A 24479-nucleotide genomic window follows, 5' to 3' on the forward strand; every position below is an offset into this window, starting at 1 on the left:
ATCCTTTGTATATCTGTGGGGTCAGTTGTTACATCACCTCTTTCATTTCTAATTTTGTTTATTTGGGCTCTCTCTCTTTGTTTCTTGGTGAGTCTGGCTAGAGGGTCATCCATCTTGTTTAACCTTTCAAAGAACCAGCTCTTGGTTTCATTGATCTTATGTATTTTTTTTTTTTTTTTTTTGTTTTGGTCTTTATGTCACTTATTTCTGCTCTGATCTTTATTATCTCCTTCCTTCTGGCTACTGTAGGCTTTTCTTGTTGCTCTCTTTCTAGTTCTTTAAGTTGCAAGGTTAGATAATTTATTACCATTTTTTCTTGTTTTTTGAGGTAGGCCTGTAGAGCTATGAACTTCCCTCTCAGGACTGTTTTTATTGTGTCCCATAGATTTTTGGATAGTGGGGTTTTCATTGTCATTTGCTTCCAGGATGCTTTTAATTTCTTCTTTGATCTCTTTGGTAACCCAATCCTTGTTTAATAGCAGGCTATTTAGCCTCCAAGTGTTTGATTTTTTTTTCATTGTTTTTATTGTAGTTGATTTCTAATTTTATGCCATTATGGTCTGAGAAGATGCTTGTTACGTTTTCTATCTCCTTGAATTTGAAGAGACTTTGGCTGTGTCCTATTATGTGGTCTATCTTTGAAAATGTTCCGTGTGCACTGGAGAAGAATGTATATTCTGTAGCTTTGGGGTGAAATGTTCTAAAGATGTCAATTAAGTCCATCTGATCTAGTGAGTCATTTAGGATTTCTGTTTCTTTGCTGATTTTTTGTTTTGATGACTTATCCAGTGGTGTCAGTGGGGTATTAAAGTCCCCTACTATGACTGTATTGCTATCGATCTCTCCCTTGATATCTTCCAGAAGTTTTTTTATGTATTTGGGTGCTCTTGTATTGGGTGCATATATGTTTACCAGAGTTATATCTTCTTGTTGAATTGCTCCATTTAGTATTATGAAGTGGCCTTCCTTATCTCTTGTTATGGCCTTTACTTTGAAGTCTATTTTATCAGATGTAAGTATCTCAACCCCAGCTTTTTTCTCATTTCCATTTGCCTGAAAAATGTTTTTCTATCCCTTCACTCTCAGTCTGTGTGAATCCTTTGTTCTGAGGTGTGTCTCTTGCAGACAGCAAATATATGGGTCATGTTTTCTTATCCATTCAGCTACCCTATGTCTTTTGATTGGTGCATTTAATCCATTTACATTTAATATTATTATTGATAAGTACTTGTTTGTTGTCATATTTATTCTCAATGTTTGTGTTTCTTCTTGCCTTTCTCTTTCTTCTTTTTATAGCAGTCCCTTTAGCATTTCTTCCATTGCTGTCTTGGTAGTGATAAACTCCCTTAGCCCTTTTTGTCTGTGAAGCTCCTGATTCCACCTTCAATTTTGAATGATAGCCTTGCTGGGTATAATATTCTTGGGTTCAGTTCCTTGCTTTGCATCACTTTGTATATTTCATTCCATTCCTTCTGGCCTGGAGTGTTGCTGTTAAGAAATCCGTTGATATTCTAATAGGAGATCCCTTGTAGGTAACTTTCTGTCTCTCTCTGGCAGCCTTTAAGATTCTTACTTTGTCGTTGGTGATTTAATTATGATGTGTCTTAGTGTTGGTCTTTTGGAGTTCATCTTGTTTGGGACTCTAGGTGCTTCTTGGACTTGCGTGTGTGTGTTTTTTTTTCTTGCCAATATCAGGGAAGTTTTCTGTCATTATTTTTTCAAACAGGTTTTCTATTCCTTGCTTCTCTTTGTCTCCTTCTGGTACCCCTATTATGCGAATGTTGTTTCGTTTTGTGTTGTCCCAAAGCTCCCTTAGGCTTTCCTCTTTCTTTTTAAGTCTTCTTTCCAGTTGCTGCTGTATTTGTGTGTTTTTTCCTACCTTGTCTTCTAATTCGCTGATATGGTCCTCAGCCTCTTCTAGTCTACTGCTTAAGCCTTCCATTGTGTTCTTTATTGCAGCTATGTTGTTCTTCATCTCCTCTTGGTTCCTTTTCATGTTGGTGACATTCTCATTCAGCTTCTTATAATTCTCATTGAGTTGTGTGTATTTGTCATTGAGTTTTGTGTATTTGTCATCCAGCTGTTTAAACATCCTTATAACCATTACTCTGAATTCTGTCTCTGATATGCTGCTAGCCTCAATTTCATTTAACTCCCTTTCTGGTGATTCCTCTTTTTCTTTCTTTTGGGGATTGCTTTTTTGTCTTCCCATGTTTTGCTGTAATGTTTTAATTGTAGACCTGATTGCTTTGCTACCCAGGTTCTTTTGGGGATGGTGCTACTGGTGTTATCTCTCAGGTCTCCTGGGCTTGGTAATCTAGTGAAGCTCCCTACTTGAGCTATTTGGGTTCTCTTGAAGTAATCCTGCGAGCTGGAAAGGAGTAACTGTGGTGCCCAGAAGTCAGCAGCCATGAAGAGGGGTGTCCCAATTTTTGCTGTCTTGTGCCCTTGATTGAAATCACATGTGTCCAGTGGGGACTCATAGTGGCACCCAGGAACTGTCTGTTGGGATGATGGGGTTCAGGGGGTCTGAACTATGGAAAGGCGTGACTGTGGTGTCCAGAGTTCTGTAGTTGTGGGGTGGGCAGACTCAGATTTTGCTGCTGAACCTGTGGTGGACAGGCATGTGCTTCCAGTGGCGGCTCACAGGGGCACCCGTGGTGCATTTGCCAGCGAGGGGCACTGAAGCACTCTGAAGGGCCCCGGCACTAAAGCTGTGTAATTGAGGCATCTGTGGGCAGATATCCAGAATGAGTGAACTCAGAATTTCTACTGCCGGGGGGAGTGCGTTCCTGTTTGTCCAAGATCACACCCAGCGAGAGCTCACAGTGGCCCCCACGAGCGCCCTGTGAATAGATGGGCTCAGGGTGCCTACCCTTTGGAAATGTGCAACTGTGGTGGTGCATTTGCCGGCCCTCATTCACTCACTTCCTCTCCCTCACCTCCGTCCTGCCAGCCGCCATCTTATCTGTCCCAGAATCTATTCTTATTTAATCTAAAACAACTGACTTATGAACTCATCTTTGAAAAGTGAATTAACAAATTAATGATCATTGTTTTATCTTTTTTGTTTTTTGAATTAGCCTAACATGTGCTATGTTTTCAAATGAGTCAAACCAGGGTCATTGATGAAAAGTGGCAAAAGTGAGGGTTATAAATACCTGGGGACCAATTTTGAAAAGTATTCTAGGTCACACTAAGTAATTTGGGTTTGATCTTAGAGGCTATCTGTAGACACATCTTTGGAAGTCCTCAACAACTCTACAATAATTTCTTGATTATTTTATTTGAATAGTAACTTTAAAATATAATGTAGGCATGCTCTGGATGATCTATGACCAATGTCCTCATTTGTATCTCTGTCAACAACCCCTAATGCTGAGCAATACTGCTGTGGTTAGTGAAGGTTAATGAGATGAGAAACAGATAGGGGGACTCAATCTATATATATAAAAGCCTAAGCAACCGTTATGACCGAACGACCGGAACGACCAGTTGCTATGATGTGCACTGATCACCAGGGGCCAGATGCTCAATGTAGGGGCTGCTCCCTGGTGGTCAGTGTGCTCCCACAGCCAACCTCCCGTGGCCCCTCCCCCAGGCCAGCTGGCCCTCATTGGCCCCCAGTGCTAAACCATTCATACAGACATGCTTCTGGGTCAGGATTGCATACATAGCAGAGCAGCTTCCTCCTTGCAATCTATTGAAAGTCAGCCCTTGACATTAGGGTTTGTCTTGCTCCTGTCCTCTCCCATCCCTGGGGGCCACCCACCCACCACAGTGGTAGTGTGGGGGAGGCAGGAAACTGTGCAGTGCTCAGGGCAGTGGTGTCAGCGTCCAACATTCATTCCTTCTGCACCCGGCCCGGTGACTGTCACCTCCTCTCCAGACCCTGCCGGGGCCTTTGGGCCTGGGCTCAGACAGGGAACCGGGGGTGGGTGGCAGTGGATGTGGCCCCCTTCCCCTGGAGGCCAATGGCTGGCTCCCTACTTGGGGCCAACGGCCAACCTCCCTTGGTCTCTCCTCCCTCCACCTCCAACCGCCGTGCATGAATTCATGCACCAGGCCTCTCATAATAAATAGGACACCAAGTGAAGGCCAATGTATCAAAGATTTTAACATACAAAATGAAACACAATGTACTAAGTACTAAAAGAAAACAGGGAAGAATGCTCTTATCATCTAAGAGTGGCGAGAGGCTAAACATGACATCAAACCCAAAAGTCACAATTGAAAAAAATGATACAATCAATTGCATAAGAAATAACAATTTTTTAAAAAGTAAATAATAAGCCAGTATAATTTTTCAGGAATTGACCAGGCTAATGCAATGCCTTCCCCGAGGACACTGAAAACTCATCTTCCTGTGCAACTACTACCTCCATCCTTCTGGGAGAAAAACTGTAAGGTAAGTTTGAAGCAGAAAATAGTCAGAGATAAATATTCCTCGTAAGAATATTGTGTTAGAACAATGGTCCAGTCATCCCCATGTTGTATCTACCAGGAGCACCAAGAAATCAATCATGAGACCTGCAATTATCTTCCATGTTCTTCATCTCTCATAGATAAGGATGGGCTTAGTTTACACCTACATGGAGAAGAGGGAGAGGACCAACATCTATTAGCTTTCTTTCTGAGCATCCTCAGCCCCTCAATAATGCCATAAAGGGGAGTAAAGATGACCACACACAGCTCATAGATGTCACACAACTTGTCCAATGATAATCACCTGGAAGATAGAAGTGATGGGCTGCAAATACAGGTCTTCCTGACCTAACAACCCATGATCTTTTCACTACTCTATGCTGCCTACTCTATGCCTCCTACAACCACAACGTTCTTCTTAAACTTATACTCTGTTGGCCTGCTCCTAGCCTTGAGGTAATGAGCATTTATTTAAGCTATCAGATTTCATTGGTGGAATCTTACAAACCAAGAGATCCACTATCTTCTCACTTTATTTCACTTGTAGCTAAATTGCCTCTTTCAAGCATCTAAGGGTGCCTACAACTTCTAAACATTCTGAGACCTGATATAAAACCAAATAATTTTATCAAATTTTTGTAAACATAAAAATTATTTTATATATTGAAGTCTATATAGGTACAAATTGATTTTCATATACATCTTATTATTTTTCAATTACAGTTTACATACAATATTATATTAGTTTCAGGTGTGTAACATAGTAATTAGAATTTATGTAACTTACAAAGTCATCACTCAGATAAGTCTAGTACCCATCTAACACCACATAATTGTTACAATATTATTGATTATAATCCCTATGCTATACTTTATATCCCCACTAGAGGCCCGGAGCATGAAAATTCATGCACTGGAGGGGCGGGGGGTCCCTCAGCCTGGCCTGCCCCCTCTTACAGTCTGGGAGCCCTCGGGGGCAGGAGGCGACCTTGCAATCAGGGAAAGGCGATGCCCCATCACACCTCTGCTGCTGCCACTGCTGGCAGTGCAAGCCTCAGCCAGCCCTAGTTACCTGAGCCTCAGACAGCCCTGGGCTGCTGGGCAGCCACCATCCGAGGTTTGCCTGCGCCTTGAACATTGGCTGGGCAGCCACCATCTGAGGCTTGCCTGTGCCTCAGGCCAGCCCTGGGTGGCTGGGGGGCTTAGGGCAGGGCCAGCCGCACCGTGCGCCTGCCGCCCCCCCAGCTGGGCTGAAAGGACCGTGGGACTCTGGCGGGGTTGAGGGGACTGGTCGTTGCCATCTGTGGCTATAGGTGCTGCCACCTTTGTGATGGTGTGACGGTCAATTTTAATATTTCCTCTTTATTAGATAGGATTACTTTTTTTAAAAAAGCAGGCTAAGGACATGATCTATTTTAGGTTTCTCAGAGATTCAGCTAGCAGCTGTGACAGAGCAGACAGCAGTGGGACAAGGGGAGGAATGGATGGACTCTCCATATATTTTGAAAGTAGAGCTGAAAGAAGTTGCTGTCAGACAGGCTATGGGTGTGAGAGTCTGAAAGGAGTCTGGGATGAGTTGAAGAATTTTGGCTGAGGCGCTGAATGGATTGGGGTGAACTGAAGTGGGAAGAGCACAGAACAGCAGGTCTTCTGTCCTAGTTGCTCAGGGGAGACCTGGGCCTCAGCCATGCCTGGGGATGAGAAGACTGACTCACAGGAAATACACTGTAATCGAGATCAGTATGATTTTTGTGGCGAAGGATATTAGAGAAAGACCTTTGAGATGTTTATTTTGCTTTCTTCCCACTGCTCATCCTGTTATTTGGATCCCACAACCACTTCTTCTGATGGGGGAAGTCCTGTGCCCCCTCACCTCCATTCCCAGAGCTGCAGCCCACACCCATCTTGCCTGTCTTCTCTATAACAGTGGACAATGCACTTACCAGAGGGGGAAAAAGCCCATGACTGTTTTTATAACTGGCAATTTGTCATATATCATGAGTTGCTCCCTAAAGATCTCATTATAACTTGTTCAGAGCCCCAAGAAACCATTTGCTGACTTGTAGTCTAAAGAAGTACTTACCTACAGAGAATCTGCTGATGTGCTCTTGGCAATTAGCCAAAGGAGTCATTGGCCTTCCCTCTCCATGCAATAGTTCTGTGCCTTTTAACAGTCTTGTCAAGAGCCACACCTTATACCATCCCTGGGTGTATCCAGAGCCTTAATCACTCTATCTTGCATATCTTTTTCTGTAGATCTGGGTCCAGGGGGGGAAATGACTAAAGACCAATGTCAATATATTGGTAGTGTAGAAAGAACCAGAGCTGAGTTGAGGATAACAGTAAAACACCATAAGAACTAGGTAAGGTGTTCTGAGGACAGAAAGGTGAGAGTACTTCATTCCTTGACAAGGAGGGTTGGCAAGGGTGACAGAGGAGAGGATCATGAGAAGTAAATAGGAAATTGCCAAGTGATGAGAGATGAGAGAGCATTCCAATTTACCAGATGGGTAGGAGCCATGACTCTTGTACTTAAAAGGTACATTTAAGGCCAGAAATGAAGCCTGAAAGGTTGGAATCATAAGTGAAGGACCTTGTTGCCATACTAAATGTTTGGACCGTATAGGCTACTTGGGTCACATAGAAGAATTTGAACAAGAAAGTGAATGAGCCCATTTACATTTTAGAAAGATGCCATGGGGACATGCTAATGTGGAGGGGCAAAAAGAACTGGGTGCCCTAGCCAGTTTGGCTCAGTGGATAGAACATTGGACTGTAGACCAAAGGGTCCTAGGTTCAATTCCGATCAAGGGCATGTACCTAGTTGCAGGCTCCTCCCCGGCCCTGGCTTTGGTTGGGGTGCATGCAGGAGGCATCCAATCAATGTGTTTCTCTCAAATCGATATTTCTTTCTGTCTCGCCCTCTTCCTTTCACTCTCTCTAAAAATTAATGGGAAAATATCCTCTAGTGAGGAGAAGGAAGGAAGGAAGGAAAAAAGGAAGGAAGGAAGGAAGGAAGGAAGGAAGGAAGGAAGGAAGGAAGGAAGGAAGGAAGGAAGGAAGGAAGAAAGAAAGAAAGAAAGAAAGAAAGAAAGAAAGAAAGAAAGAAAGAAAGAAAGAAAGAAAGAAAGAAAGAAAGGAAGGAAGGAAGAAAGAAGAAAGAAAGAAAGAAAGAAAAAGAAACTGGGGTAAGACTGAATGAATGTCAATGAGGAGATGGTGGCAATAGTCCAGAAAAGGAATTAGGAAGACTTGAATTAGGATGAAGAGGTTAAAGGGAGTCAAATACATGATGACAGAGACTAGACTTTGGGTGATGAGCACACAATGGAGTATACAGATGACGTATTATAGAACTGTATACCTGAAACTTATATAACGTTATTAACCAATGTTACCCCAATAAATTTAATTTTAAAAATTAAATATGGGCAGTAAGGAGATGAACTGCAAATGTAAAGAAAAGACAGAATCTATGTACTTGGTCAAGGATTGGCTTGGAAGAGTTTAAAAAAGAAGCATCTAGTATGATTTTGTGATTTTAATTGTTTGGTAGTGGTACCATTAAAGAAAAAAGTGAATGAAGGAGGAAGAGTAAGTTTATATGACTATGAATTTAATTTTGAGCCCATTAAGTCTGAAATGCCTGAAAGGCATTCAGGTATAGATATAAAAGCATGTAGCTTAGGAGAGTGGTATGTGTTGGGAACAAATCTGTCATAAATATATGAAATTTAGAACAACAGAAGAAGGTGGCAAAAAAGGTGAACAAAATGAGAATAAACATAGGCCTCAAACAGAGCTCTAAAAACCCCCCAACATTTAAATTAAAGGTTTTTAAGTTTCAGTGATCACAGACCCTACTGAGAATCTGAAATAAGTCATGTCTTCACTTCTGTCAAAGTACACACCTATACCACATTTTGCTTGCTACTTAAAGGAGAGGCACAGTCCTCTTGATGTCCATCGGTGTAAGACCTCCCGGTTTAAGAGAGGAATGGCAGAATAAGACACACTGGAAACAATGGCCACAAGATTAGAGAACTGAAAAGCAGTGCTACTGCGGAAGGAGTGACCAAAAGGAAGTTAGAAGCTGGCTTAGAGACAGATCACACAGGGCCTATACATCAGGTTGAGAATTTTTACTTAATTCTAAGAGCAATGAACAGATATTGAAGTTTTACACAAGGGAGCCACTTGATCAGATTTTCATATTTACAAGTTCATACTGGCTGATGGGAAGATGAGTGGAAGAGAACAAAAATGTATTTGTGGCCTTTAGAACTTGGTCTGTGAACACAGACAGGTGTTATGCACGTTAAATGCTCAATTTCTAAATCTTTTTTCATGTACATTTTGTTTCTTCCATTTCTTCTGACCACTTTAGATAATTTATGTGGCAAGGAATGTCAAGGACAACATGGTGTCCTACTACTATTTTCAAAAGATGAACAAAGGACTCCCAGACCCAGGAAGCTGGGATCAGTACTTTGAAACATTCCTGTCAGGCAAAGGTAAGCCAAATGGAAGGAACCAGTCTTACCCATGTCTGCAGAGGATAAAGTTTCCTCATAAAATTCTTCTTTCTATAAAATTCTCTCCATAAAATTCACTCACAGAAGAAACACTGATTACAGGGGGTGGAAGATAAGAGGCAACATTCCTGAGAGATGTGGCATAGCTCTGGTTACTTGTCACTGGTGGTCAGTGTATCTGTGTCCAAGGACAATATGTCCACTTAATAAAGCCAAAACTGTACTGTAGGGAAAGCAGCTATAATAAAAGTTGGTTCCAACTCTAAACCTATACTAAATGGTTTACATGCATTTGCTTGTTTAATCTTTACAGTAATAATATCCATAATTCACAGGTGGTGAAATTGAGACTGAGTTTACAGAACTGATGATTACCCTGTTAGCAAGAGTAGGGAATAGAATTTGAACATAGGCAAGCCTAGTTAAGCTCAAATCCTGTGTATTTGGCTGCCATGTTAAAGTCTTCCCAATTACCTACATGTTCAACTGGAGAGAAAGGTTTTGTGTATGATCAAGTTTTCTAACCATGACCATCATGAGTTGGTAACATGGTGGCCCATGGTGCTTCGAAGTAACAAACTACATGTGCAGAAATGTATGGCCTTGCAATCATGCTTCCAGTGTCAAAACTAAGTTACCACAAGATTCTTGATTTTTTCTAAATCTCAAATACTATTAGACCATTTAATACATCAGTCCTGCCCTAACCAGTTTGGCTCCGTGGATAGAGCGTCAGCCTATGGACTGAAGAGTCCCAGGTTCGATTCCGGTCAAGGGCAAGTACCTTGGTTGCAGGCACATCCCCAGTAGGGTGTGTGCAAGAGGCAGCTGATCGATGTTTCTCTTTCATCGATGTTTCTAACTCTCTATCCCTCTCCCATCCTCTCTGTAAAAAATCAATAAAATATATTTAAAAAAAATATATCAGTCCTTCTCCTGAAGACCATTAAAAAGTGATTAAATTGCCCTAGCCGGTTTGGCTCAGTGGATAGAGCAGGAAGCCTGCGGACTGAAGGGTCCCAGGTTTGATTCTAGTCAAGGGCACATGCCCAGGTTGCAGGCTCGATCCTCAGTAGTGGGTGTGCAGGAGGCAGCCAATCAATGATTCTCTCTCATCATTGATGTTTCTATCTCTCCCTCTCCCTTCCTCTCTGAAATCAATTATATATATATATATATATATATATATATATATATATATATATATATATATATTTTAAGTGATTAAATTATTGAAACTGGGTAATGGGTCATGGACAGTCATTATACTATCGCCTCTACTCTTGTGTATATCTGAATACTTCATAGGAACAAGATTTTTCAAACATTAAAAAATGTAATTTAAGCAAACCTTTTCAAGTTTATACCTTTTGGGAGGTATAAATATAAGAGCAAGTTGTTTTGTACTCTGCAGTTGAATTGGCAGCTTCACATGATTAAAATCTAAGCATTTGCACTACATTACTTGGTTATTTAAGCTCAAAGTTTATGTCTGAAATCCTTTTGCTAATAATTTATATTGATCTATGAAGAAATAATTGCCCTCTACAGTTCTCCTATAATTGAATCCTATACCTCTAAAATAATTATGAATAAATTTGGTGAAATATTATTTTCCATGCCCAGCCTGTGTGGTTCATAGGTTGAGCGTGACCTATGAATTAGGAGGTCATGATTCAGATTCTGGGTCAGGGCACATGCCTGAATTGTGGGGGCATGTAGGAGGCAGCCAATAATGATTCTCTCTCATCATTGATGTTTCTACCTTTCTCCCTCTCCCTTTCTCTTTGAAATCAATAAAAATATTTTTAAAAGTATTATTTTCCACTAGTCCACAGTAAAGTGTAGAAATATGCCTTTAATTGCCATTTGATTTCTATAATCCTAAATGGCAAAAACTATTATTGCTAATTTGCTCCTTATAAGATACACTCGAGGCCCGTTGAACGATATTCGTGCAAGAATAGGCCTTCCTTCCCCTGGCTTTGCTCCTGGCCACCCGGGAGCCGGCAAGTCCTCGCTCCCAGCCGGAGCACCGCTCCTCTGGCTCCCTCGGCTCCCTCCCCCCTCCATAGCAGGCATCCCGCCCCGCCCACCCACTTCCATCTTTGTCAGGTTAATATGCATACTCACTCCTGATTGGCTGTGGGCATAGTGGAGGTAAGGTCAATTTATATGTTTGTCTATTATTAAGTAAGATTTTGAGAATGATCCATTTATACCCTGAGGTATTTTTACTGATTTAATGTCTTCAGCAAATTTCACAGTGGATGTTCTAACAGTGATGTCAGATGCTTTTGACAAAGAAGTGACCTAGTTGAAGAATTTGAGAGCGTGGGACTGGGCTGAGGTATAGATGGATCTTTCTAAATTAGAGCTGAGTGTAGTTTCAACTCCTCGTCCTGTGTGAGGTTAAGTTGTACACCATGCTGAAAGCTTGGAAATCAAAACCTTGGAGGGTTCTGAGAGAGAGAGAGAGAGAGAGAGAGAGAGAGAGAGAGAGAGACCCCTGATGAAGCAGATTTGGGGTTATCCCAATCATCTCCTAGTTTCAAATGTCATCTATCTGCTGATGACCCACAGATTTGCACTTCTATTCCTGGCCTCCACCCTGTGTTGGGTACATAGACCCAGCTGCCTCGTTGGCTTCTCCATTTGGATGACTATGAGGCATCTCAGACTTCACATGTCCAAATCCAAACTTTTGTCTTTCCTTCTGGAGGCTTCCACATCTTAGTTAATTGTGACTGTGCTTTAAGTTGCTTATGTCCAAAATCTTGAACTTATCTTGAGCCTCTTTCTTTTTACTCACCACATCCAGTCCAACAGCAAATCTGTTAACCCTACCTTCAAACTATATCCAGAATCTTACCTATCCTGAGCACTTCTCCAACCTCTTTGGTCCAATCCACCGTCACCCCTTCCTTCCCTGGAAAAATTAATAGCCCTGTCCCACCTCTCCGCTTCTGGCCTTGCCAAGCTACAACCTATTTCCACACAGAACCAAGGGGATTCAGTTAAAAGGGAAGTCAGACCCCTTCACTCCTCTGCTGAAAGCCCACCACGCTATCCCATTTCACTCAGAGTGAAAGCCTAAGCCTGAACGGTGACCCACAAGGCCCATAGGGTTGGGCCTCTTTTCCACTCACATTTTTCTCCTGTTCCTTTGCCCCTCTCTTACTCTGTCCTAGTCCCATTGCCTGCCTTGCTATACCTCAAACACCAGGCAGCTCCTGCCCCAGCACTTTACCTTGCTGTCCCGCTGCCCAGGAATGCACTTTCCTCCTTCAGGTTTTTACTCAATGCTGCCTTCTCAAAGAATCCTTCTCTGGCAAGACTATGAACATTTAAACCTTCTATATAAACCCAACATTTTCCCTCTCCTTTTCTGATTTTTTTTTCTCCTAAACATGCATTATGATATCATATACTATGTATTTCACATTTATCTCATTTGTCTCCCCTACAAGATGCATTTTCAGAATAGGACTTTCCACCTGTCTTGTCCACTGCTCTATCCCCAATACCTAGGATGGTGCTGAGCACATAGTAGGCTCTGCAGATAAATTAACACATTCTAATATAATCTTATGATGTAGGTACTATTATTGATTCTCTTTCAGAGATGAGAATTAAAATAACTGGGGCTAAGAGAGGTTAAGTAACTGGCCCAGGGTCATACAGCTGTGTCAGAACTGAGATTCAAACCCAGTAGGCTCTAGAGCCTGAGCGTAATCTTGCCAGCTTCCAAAAGGAAGAAAAGTAATGCAGAATATGGATATAGGACGTATGAAAAGTAAGTTCTTCTGCTCTTGTGTTGATCAACCACACCTTCCATTTGTGTTCTGAGGAAACAACTCATTTTCTCTTCTGTCTTTTCCTACTCTCACTTATGTGTCTTCCTTCCAGTGGTATGGGGTTCCTGGTTTGATCACGTGAAAGGCTGGTGGGAGAAGAAAGAGAGCCACCCCATTCTCTATCTCTTCTATGAAGAAATGATGAAAGTAAGAAATAAACTTGAATTTTTTTCCTGAGTTACAGATCCATGACAGCAATGAAGGAAAGTAACGTATAAAAGTTTATCTATGCAAAATATTTTGCATGCCACCTTCAACTTTTCCAACCACCTTGCCATGTGACATACAAAGCTCCAAACATGGTGCCAGTACAGTAGCTGCCTCACTCCACAGCCTGTTTCTTCCTGCCGGCCTCACTGTACTCTAGGGCCAATTCCCACCTCATTCAGAAGCATGGAAGAGATCTTCTGTTTTAGCCACAAGTTTTTCCCTCTTTAGCTCTCCAGGTTCCTCCTTCCAGGATCTCTACCTCCCCCCACCATTTGTTCTGACTTTTAAGGAAAAGAATTAGGACTCTTCACAGGAAAGAACTATTAAGGAAGACTAGAGCTGTTTTAATTTGTTCACTTTTAAAAAAAGTATATTAAAAGTTCTGTCACTCTAGCCTGTTTGGCTCAGTGGATAGAGCATCGAACTGTGGACCAAAGGGTCCCCGGTTTGATTCCGGTCAAGGACACATATCTCGGTTGCAGGCTCCTCCCTGGCCCAGGCCCTGGTTGGGATGCATGCAGGATGCAGCCAATTGATGTGTTTCTCTCACATCGATATTTCTCTCTGTCTTTCCCTCTCTCTTCCACTCTCTCTAAAAATCAATGGAAAAATATCCTCAGGTGAGGATTAAAGATAACAAAAATAATAAATATTTTTAAAAAGTTTTGTCATTTTAAATAAGTTCCCCATTAGCAACATGTGTCATCTCTGGTTCAAAGTCTGTCATAAATTTATATGTAAAATAAATGCCTGGCAAATGTAGCCCTGACTGGTCCATGGTTGTCCAAGCCTCAGTTTATGACATGGATTACAAACCCATTTCCTCCATTAACCATGGCCTCTCTTTTTCTTCTACTCTGGGTAGAAATAATGTATTGCTTCTTTCCTTCCAAATGTTTGGCTGGGGCCATACTTGCTCTCTGCAGCTTTCCTAAGTCTCAGCATCGCCCTCTGCTTCCCCAGCACAGCCCTCTGTCTATTTGAAAGAGCCACAGCGAATGGTGGCCGGACCCCCTTTCTTCACTTTTGAATGAGGCGGGAACCCATTGCAGAGTGTAAGGGACTCTCAAGAGGTCCCTCTATAAACAGGTATACCCAACATGTCCAGAGTCAGGAATAAGCAATGATCCAGAGTCATCAGACATCAAAGCCAGAGAAATGTGGGCTCCATATGTGTGTGTTTCTCCAATCACAAGGAGGAGACCTGTCTTGTTTATTTTGAACGACTGTTACCTATTCTCTCAAATAGCTTCTTAACTGCTACCTGTAAAAGTGAAGTAAAATAATAACCTTCCCAAATAAAACAATTTTCAGTTTGTTCGCTTAGCATCGGCTATAGCACAGTATGAAACACAATGGGCTTTAATACAGTTGCACTTTATATGTACACGCTTATTGATTTTACATTCATAAATTTAAATATAGAATTACATTTGTTAGAATTACTTTTAAACATAAACTAATAGGATTTTAAATGGTTTAACCATTATCCCAAATGCTTAATTCTTTAAGATTTGTTCATTGTTACATTTTTTCCTTATATATAAAAAACAACTACTACATTTCTTCTACTCTCCCCCTTAGGACCCAAAACGTGAAATTAGAAAAGTTATGAAATTCCTGGGGAAGAACCTAAAAGAAGAGGTTTTAGACAAAATTGTCTATAACACTTCATTTGATGTAATGAAAAGGAACCCCATGACCAACTACATAAATGATGTTCAAATGAATCATCGTCTTTCTCCATTCATGAGAAAAGGTGATGTATATATGCACTTTGTATTTCCTCTGATAATAGGAAAAACATTATCAATTCATAAAATCGTTTCCTAACATTCAAGCTCAGTGAATCCACTATGTACAGTGTTTTCTTAAGTGAGTTCTTTAAAGCCTTATTAAGGGACCTAGACCATGTAGCATGTTTCACAGAGAAATGTGGGAAACTACAAACTTAAACATACACTGCCCCCTTTAAAGCACATGAGCATATTACATTTTCTGAGAAGAAATTTGTTTAATTTTGTTAACTCAGAGCTTCAAAAATGTATTTGACCCAAAACTATTTCTTAAGTAAAGTCTTTAATCTCTGGGAGGCTAGTATTCCTCTCAAGCTAGTATTCTGGCTTTTTGAGGTGTCAAATTAGGTCACCTATTTGATATCTTTCTGTTTCCTAATGTAGGCATTTATCACACTGTGCACTTCCTTCTTAGAAGTGTTTTTGCAGCATCCTGTAAGTTTTGGTATGTTGTGTTTCCACTTTCATTTGTTTAAAGATTTTTTTATGTCCTTTCGATTTCTTCTTTGACCCATCAGGTGTGCAGAAGTATGCTTTAAATTTCAAATATTTGTGAAATATCCATAAATTATTTTCTAGTTTCATACAATTGTGGTTGGGAAAAATACTTGATATGATGTCTATCTTCTTTGTTTTTTTTTAATTTTGACAATAAGCTACCTTCATCCTAATACTACTACTCGTGTAAACCAGATGGAACTGGGACCTCCCCGCCCTTCAGAGATTTAGGGACACATGGTGCCAGCACCTATTTATTTTAGGGACTAAGAGAGTTCAGATCCCGCTTCGAGATTTCTGAGAATTCCTCGAGGTTAGTTTCCTCAGGATGTCCTGATTTTCTGCCCTAGGCTAAGATGGACATCAGATGCACAAGATCTCTTCACTACTTTCCACTGGAATTCTGTGCCTGCCAAGCACTTTGTGATGTTAGTATTTTCACCAAGGATTCGTGGGGTTACAGGATGATAGACAGCAAGCTAGCTTTCTACCATCCCAGAGGCTGTACCTCCACCCTCTGCCTCCCCAGTGCATTCAACACATACCTCCCTTTACTCTGGGCTGGGCAGTCCTTCACACTTAGGTCCCCGCTTGCAAGCAGCCTAATTATGGCATTTTCCCAGCAAAGATGGGTCTCATTCCTGGGTTAACGGAGCTCTGTCTAGCTGTCATCCTACTGATCAGAAAGGTTGTTGGATGGTGCTGAGAGTCTCCCGTTTTCTATCTCTTTGTGTGGTCCATTTGGGAAATGTAAGCTTCAAAGCCAAGCTGAGGAGTTTCTACTCAAAGGGTGTGAGGAATGACATCATCCGAGCTCTGCTTTAGGAAGACTAACCAGGCAGGGAGGTATAAAAGCAGTTGGAACCAGGATCAGCATTGAGTATATCAGTTACAGGTCTAATGCAGTAATATTCTTCAGGGTTTCTTCTTCGCTCCAGACTAGTTGTGGAGCAGCAAAAGGAGTAAAGCTGGTGTCCAGAAATGAACCTGGTGAATACCGTGCCAGGTCCATCTGAGTGCAGCTTCGAAGGCAGGTTAGGGAAAAGTTGGGGGATCAGGGATGGGCAAGAACATTGAGAGCTCCAGAGACAGGTTCAGCTGGTGTGGGCCCAGGGCAGTGGTCCTCATTGGCTATAAATACCTGGCCCCCTCTATGTTCTTAAATGTGGTAAGACTTGTTTTGTGACCTAACATATGATCTATACTGTAGAGTGTTCTATTCGGCTGCTTTTGATGGAATGATATATATATAAAGTCCATTTGATATAAAGTTCAATGTTTTCTTACTTATTTTCTGCCTGTATGACGTATCCATTGTTGAAAGTGAGGTATTGCTGTCTATGTCTCCCTTTGGATCAGTTTGTATGTGTCTTATATATTTAAGTGCTCTGATGTTGGGTGAATATCTATCTTCTCTAATAAAATGGTAATATGCAAATTAACCATCACTCCGCTACATAAGCCACGCCCACCAGCCAAGCCACGCCCACCAGCCAATCAGGGCGAGTATGCAAATTAACCCAAACCAAGATGGCTATAGCCACAGAGAGCAAGGTTTCCCAGGTAACAGAGCAAGCCAAGCTTTCCATAGCTGTTGCAGGCCTAAGCCTCCACTCAAGCTACAAAGTTTCAATTATAGAAGGTAAACAAATTCAAACAAATGGCAACAGAATGGAGCTTGAGAGAGCAGGCCAGGGTTGCCGGCGGCAACAGGGGAAGCAAAGCTTTAAAGCACACCCTGGCCGGGCTCACCCGCTTAAGGCAACAAAGTTTCAACTGTAGAAGGTGAATTAACTGCCACAGAGATGGCTGCCGCCCCGGAGGGAACAGCAGGCTTGGCTCTGCTCCAGGCTACAAAGTTTCAATTGTAGAAGGAAAATAAATCCCAGATACCAGGGCCTCCACTTAGGTTGCCAGGGGGCGTGGCCGGCCTGCAAACCACCACAGGCCCCTCGCTCAGGCCACCCCACGCCCCAAGGGAACCCCACCCTGATCTGGGACACCCTTCAGGGCAAACCAGCTGGCCCCCACCCGTGCACCAGGCCTCTATCTTATCTAATAAAAGAGTAATATACAGATTGATCATCACTGCAACACACAATATAGCTGCCCCCATGTGGTCAAAGATCCTGCCCCCATGTGGACACAACATGGCCACTACAAGATGGCCAGCAGGAGAGGGCAGTTGGGAGGCACCTGGCCTGCAAGGGAGGGCAGTTGAGAGGGACCAGGCCTACAAAGGAGGGCAGTTGGAGGCGATCAACCCTGCAGGAGAGGGCAGTTAGGGGTGACCAGGCTGGCAGAGGAGGGAAGTTGGGGGCAAACAGGCTGGCAGGGGAGCAGTTAAGCATCAACCAGTCTGGCAGCGGAGTGGTTAGGGGGTGATCAGGCTGGCAGGCAGAAGCGGTTAGGGGCAATCAGGAAGGCAGGCAGGCAAGCAGTTGGGAGCCAGCAGTCCTGGATTGTGAGAGGGATGTCCGACTGCCCGTTTAGTCCCGATCCTGGTCGGGCCTAAACGGGCAGTCGGACATCCCTCCAGGAGTCCCAGATTGGAGAGGGTACAGGCTGGGCTGAGGGACAACCCCCGCCGTGCACAAATTTCGTGCACCGGGCTTCTAGTATATATATATAAAAGCCTAAGCAACCATTACAACCAAATGACCGGAATGATTGGTTGACCAGTTGCTATGATACGCAGTGACCACCAGGGGACAGACGCTCAATGCAGGAGCTGTCCCCTGGTGGTCAGTGCGCTCCCACAGCCAACCTCCTGTGGTCCCTCCCCTAGGCTGGCCGGCCCCCACAATCGGCCCCGATCACCAGCCAGGCTGAAGGACCCCACCCGTGCACAAATTCATGCACCGGGCCTCAAGTCTTCTTACCTAATAATAGAGAAACATGTAAATTGACCATACCTTCACTATGCCCACAGCCAATCAGAGTGAGTATGCAAATTAACCCAACAAAGATGGAGGTTAATTTGCATATATACCTGGGTTCCAGGAACCTCCTCGGCACCCAGGTCACTCCCAGCCGGCCATCAGAGGGGCAGGAGGGGGCCCCCTTCCCAAGCCTAAAGCCTTGGGCGGAGGCTTTAGGCTTGGGAAGGGGCCGAGCATGCAATTGGAGGGGCCCCCTGCCCAAGCCTAAAGCCTAGGCAGCCTGAGCCCATGATCGGAGGGGTGGGGGGGGGCAGGCCCTGCCCAAGCCCAAAGCCTCAGGCAGAGGCTTTAGGCTTGGGCAGGGGCTGAGCCTGGAATCGGAGGGAAGGGGGAAAAAAATCAATGGAAACATATCCTCAGGTGAGGATAAAAAGAAAAATAAAGAAATGTCATATCCTATGAAAGACACATCTTGAAAATGCCTAAAGAAAGTTGTCATTTTTTCATGGTGAAGGGACTGGAGTCCATGTTGATGGAAATACCTTGGTGGCTGCAGTGACTGACAGTGGCTGCAGCAGCAGGGTGATGGGGCTTTCGCCTTCCCCTGATCAGCCCAGTCACCTCCTGCAAAAGGAGGCCAGACTGCGGCTTAGGTCCGCCCCCAACGGGAAGCAGGCCTAAGCCATCAGTAGGATATCTTTAAGGGCTCCCAGTATGTGAGAGGGGGCAGGCTGGGCTGAGGGACCTCTCCCCAGTGCACAAATTTTATGCACTGGGCCTCTAGTATATTTATAATTGTTATGTCCTCTTTATAAATTGATCCCTTTATCTTCTTGGTCTCTTGCAACAGTTTTTGACTTAAAGTTTATCTTGTCTAAGTACTTCTATTCTCTTTTGGTTTTTATATTCATGGAATTTTCAACCTTCATTTTCAACCTATTCCTTAAAGCTGAAATTGTTTTTTATTTATTCAGCCACTCTATTTATTTTGATTGGAGAACTTAAACCATTTACATTATTAAAAGTTATTGGTACATAAGGACTTATTATTGTCATTTTGTTAATTATTTTCTGAATCTTTTGTAGTTTTTTCCTTTCTTCCTCTCTTGCTATCTTAATTTGTGACTGACTATTTTTGTAGGGTTTTGCTTTGATTCCCTGAAGTTTACATAAACTCAAATCTTATAGATATGAGTTTATTTTAAGCTAATAACAACTTAACTTTAATTGCATATAAGACTCTACCCTTTTACTCCCTCCCCCACATTTTACATTTTTTGATGTTACAGTTTACATATTTTTATATTGTATCCATTAACAAATTATTATAGCTATAGTTATTTTTAATACTTTGTTTTTAACCTTTATGCTGGTTTAAAGATGATTTATATGCCACTATTCCAGTTTTAGACTATAGTTGACCCTTAAACAAGATGGAGATTAGGGGTGTCAACCCCCTACACAGTAAGAAATCCACATATAACTTTTTATTCCCAAAGTATAAATATTAATAGCCTACTGTTGATCAGAAGCCTTACCAATAACATATACTGTTGATTAACATATTTTCTATATGTACTAGAGGCCCAGTGCACAAAATTCGTGCATGGGGGGGTGTGTCCCTCAGCCCTGCCAGCACCCTCTCCAATCTGGAACCACTCAGGGGATGTCCCACAGGGATTGGGCCTAAACCGGCAGTAGGACATCCCTCTCACAATCCAGGACTGCTGGCTCCTAACTGCTCACCTGCCTGCCTGCCTGATCGCCCCTAACCAATCTGCTTGCCTGCCTAATGCCCCTAACTGCTCCCCTGCATGCCTGATCACATTTAACCACCTCTGCCTGCCTGTCTGATCGCCCCTAACTGCTCCCCTGCTGGCCTGATCACCCTAACTGCTCTCCCCTGCCGGCCTGATCCCCCTAACTGCCTCTGCCTGGGCACCGCCACTGTAGCTTTGTCTGGAAGGACGTCCGGAAGGTTGTCTGGAAGATGTCTGGTTTAATTAGCATATTACCCTTTTATTAGTATAGATTATATACTGCATTCTTAGTATAAAGTAAGCTAGAGGAAAGAAAATGTCATTAAGAAAATCACAAAGGAAAAGAAAATACATTTACAGTATTGTATATATTTATTGAGTGAAAAATCTGTGAATAAGTAGAACGATGCAGTTCAAACCCAAGGTGTTCTAGGGTTAACTGTATTCTAAATTTGACTATAGACTAAGTTTTACAAGTGAGGTTTTACTTTCACATGTTTTCATGTTACAAATGAACACCTTTTTGTTTCAGTTTGAAAAACTCCCTTTAGCAGTTCTTGTATGGCAAGTCTAGTAGTTACTGACTCTGTCAGCTTTTGTTTGCCTGGGAAAGTCTCTCTCCTTCACTTCTGAAGGACAGTTTTGCAGGTAAATATTCTTGGTTGACAGGTGTATGTTTTTCTTTTAGCACTTTGAATATATTACCTCACTCTCTCCGGGCCTGCAAGGTTTATGCTAAGAAATCTATTGATAGTTTTATTGGGGTTCCTTGTATGTGAAGAGTCTCTCTTCTCTTGTTGCCTTCAATTTTATTTATCTTTGTTTTGGAACAGTGTGATTACACTGTGTCTCAGTGAAGAACTCTTTTGGGTTGAACCTGTTTAGGAACCTTTGAGATACATGTTCCTGGATGTATATATCTCTCCTCAGTTTTTAAAGTTTCAGCCATGATATCCTTAAGTAAGCTCTTTGCCCCTTTCTCTCTCTCTCTTCTCTTTTTGGTATTTCTATGATTTGTATATGATAGGAGTCCTCATGATGGTGTCCCATAAATCCCATAGACTTTCTTTACTCTTTTTAATTCTTCTTCTTTTTGCTTTTCTAACGGGTAATTTAAGTAGCTTGTCTTTGTTTTTTCAGATTTTTTTTTCTGCTGCTTGATCAAATCTGCTATTTTCTCCCCATTTCATTCATTGTATTCTTCAGCTTCAGAATTTCTGTTTAATTATTTTTTTATGATTTGTATTTGTTTAAATTCTCATTTTGTTCATGTATAGTTTTCCTGATTTCCTTGAGTTGTCTGTGTTCTCTTGTAGCTTGCTGAACCCTTAAAATAATTATTTTGAATTCTTTTTTCTTTTTTTTTTATTTATTGTTTAAAATTTTACATATGTCTCCTTTTTCCCTGATTGACCCCACCCCCTTACCCCCAGCCATTCCCATCCTGGGCCCCAAGCCCCCACGGCCCCAGTGTCTGTGTCCATTGGTTATGCTAATACGCATGCATACAAGTTCTTTGGTTGCTCTCTAACCCCTAATTTGAATTCTTGATCCAGCAATTCATAGATTTCCATTCCTTTGGAGTAGGTTACAATTGTGTTCCTTTGGCAATGTCATGTTTCCTTGATTTTTTCATGTTTCTTGTAGCCTTGTGTTGATTTCTGCACATTTGATGGAGTAGTCACTCTTCCAGACTTTGTGATTTGGCTTCCATGAGGAAAGACCTTCACTTATGGGTGGGTGTGGGTTCACTGACTGGGTGAGCTGCAGCAATTCTGACTCCAGGGAAGGCACAGCAGTGTGGGCTCTGTGGCATTCCATCAACTGGGTCAGCATCAGTGAAGATTGCAGAGGCCCCTGCATTTCTGAGGGCAGGTGGTCACAGCGGCATGTGCTGTTGTGATCTTCAGTGACGAAGGATGCTGAGGTCCTCCTGATCTCTTTTTCTCCTATACGGGAGCAGCCATGGGACCAGGGGTTAGAGTGTGGGACCTCACAGGATTACAATGGCTCCAGGGTTCAGGGCTACTGTGATGGTGGCTCCAGAGTCCTAGGTGTGGGCACTCACAGAGAATAGTTGTAGAGCCAGAGTACAGATTGCAAATACACCCAGACAAGCTACATCCCTCAGGTCTGGAGCATGGATGCACTTACTGCATTGGTGATTTTAGTATTTCTGGTGTTGTTGCTCATAAAGGGGTCATGGAGCCAGAGTCTGCAATGCAGGCACATGTGAAGTGGTTGTGGGGTCTGGGTATGGAGAGTAGGCATGCATGGGGTGTCTTGGGCCCTGGGGTCTAGTGCATGAATGGGGCTGAGGTAAGTGAAGGCCATGGTCTCAGAGCAGCACAACAGTGGCTCTTTCTTGGAGAAGAGGGCACATAGTAGTGTCTCCCTCTCTAGATGGCTCTGTGGTGGTGATGGTTGTTGCCTACCTCAGTGGGAAAAATTGCCAGAGTTTTTTTTACAGAGGAAGCCATTGGAGTCCATGCTGACAAATACTACGGAGTCCTCCTCTGTGGAAGCCACAGGGTGTTTGTGGTTGTCACAAGATTATTAAGGCTCCAGGGTGGCAAAGACTACGAGGCCCTCTCCAGAGCAGGCCACTGTGGACCACAATGACAGCCGCTGTGTGTTTAATACTGATAGCCTCACCCTTTTTTGCTCCTAGCCATCTCCAAATATGTCAGCTATGTCTATCTCCTCAGCAATCCTTTCTGTATGGTTATGCTCTTGTTTTTTTCTCCACTGAGTTGTTTCAGGTTCTTAATTAGACACTTGAAGCCTTCCCAGGTCTATTTTTGTTCATGGGTCGCTGTCTAATTATTAGTTTTTGGGGGGTGAGGAAGGCTGGTATCTTTTCTACCAATTTGCTGATGCCACTTGGTCACCTAATTTTCTTGCAGGACAATTGATAAATCATATAATTTATTAAACCTAGAAAATTAAGCAAATTGACACTTCGTACATGAAAATAACATTGCACAGATATAAGAGCCTAAATGAATCAGGCAGCATAGAGTAATCAAAAGAGAAATAGCTTTCCATGGTCTCTCTGACCATTTTTAGCTATTGAAAGTAAAAAAATATAAATACTCTATTGCATAAGCATAAAACAAAGTTAACCAACCATACCACTCCTTTATATTATACTAGAGGCCCAGTGCACGAATTCGTGCACCAGTGGGGTCCCTCGGCCTGGCCTGCAGGATGGGGCCGAAACTGGCTCTCCGACATAGTCCGAGGAGTGTCGGATTAAGAGAGGGTGCAGGCCAGGCTAAGGCAGCCCACCGGTGCACGATCGGTGCCAGGGAGGGACACAGAGGTTGGTCAGCCCGGGAGGGATTGCGGTAGGGTTCCAGGGTGTGTCTGGCCCATCTTGCTCAGTCCCAGTCAGCTGGACCCCAGCAGCAAGCTAACCTATCAGTTGGAGCGTCTGCCCCCTGGTGGTCAGTGCACGTCATAGCGATTGGTTGACCAGTCAACTGTCTGCCCTCTGGTGGTCAGTGCATGTCATAACAAGCAGTTGAGCTGCCTTAACATATCATTAGCATATTGCACTTTGGTTGAACAGACCACTGGATGACCGGACACTTAGCATATTAGGCTCTTATTACATAGGATTGCTTTAATTTACTTATATATTAAAGCAATGATTATTTATTTATTTATTTATTTTGGTTAATCCTCACCCGAGGATATTTTTTCTATTGATTTTTTTTTTTTTTTTTAGAGAGAGAGTAGAAGGGAGAGGGAGAAACAAACAGAAACATCAATGTGAGAGACACACATTAATTGGTTGCCTCACACACATGCCCCAACTGGGGTCAGGGATCCTGCAACTGAGGTATGTGCCCTTGACCAGAATTGAATCTAGGGCCCTTCAGTCCATGGGCCAACACTCTAACCACTGAACAAACCCAGCTAGGGCAATCGCAATGATCATTTAGATTGGAAAGGAGAATTCTCATTTGTATTTAACTACAAATTTTGCCTGAACTAAAGCTACAGATAAGAGGAGCAGACAGCGCTCCAGTGGTCTGTAAAGAGAAGCTAAGAAAATTAGATCCAGTTAATTTAAATAGAATGTTAGATGTACTGAGGGTTCACAAAGCACTGGTAGATTAGAGAGCTCAAGAGTGCAATGCAGAGAATTAGAGAACCCATGATCTAGATTTCAGCCCTCCCCAAGTGTTTCAGAACAAAGCTTTCTATTTACAAGTACCTCACTTGTGCCATGGGTAATATTATTTCTCATTCAATGTCAGGAGGACAGTGAACTATGTCTATGTAAGGAATTTAAGCATTGAGAGGAAAAGGACTACCTAAACGCAAAATGGTCAAAGTTCATAAAAGTATTATTGAATGTGTTTTACATTACTCTTTTTAGGAGTCATTGGAGATTGGAAAAATCAGTTCACTGAAGCTCAGAACAAGCAATTTAATGAAAACTATGAGAAAAACATGGCTGGCACCTCTCTGTCATTCTGCATGAAGCTCTAGAAATCAGAGCGTG

General features: G+C 42.6%; 1 protein-coding gene across 1 annotated transcript in view; it reads left to right on the forward strand.

Annotated features, from left to right (window-relative positions):
* The window catches only part of LOC307102537 (sulfotransferase 1C4-like), a gene marked incomplete at both ends in the record, with an annotated part of 40368 nt that extends 15902 nt beyond the window's left edge, over positions 1-24466 (forward strand). The window contains 5 exons of the mRNA XM_079776135.1: positions 4311-4408; positions 8813-8939; positions 12870-12964; positions 14612-14786; positions 24354-24466. Coding sequence (XP_079632261.1) covers positions 4311-4408; positions 8813-8939; positions 12870-12964; positions 14612-14786; positions 24354-24466 — 608 coding nt within the window. The remainder of the gene's footprint in view (positions 1-4310; positions 4409-8812; positions 8940-12869; positions 12965-14611; positions 14787-24353) is intronic.
* Positions 24467-24479: the final 13 nt, after the last annotated feature.

Source organism: Cnephaeus nilssonii (assembly GCF_951640355.1).
Source record: "Cnephaeus nilssonii genome assembly, chromosome: 7".
NCBI lineage: Eukaryota > Metazoa > Chordata > Mammalia > Chiroptera > Vespertilionidae > Cnephaeus > Cnephaeus nilssonii.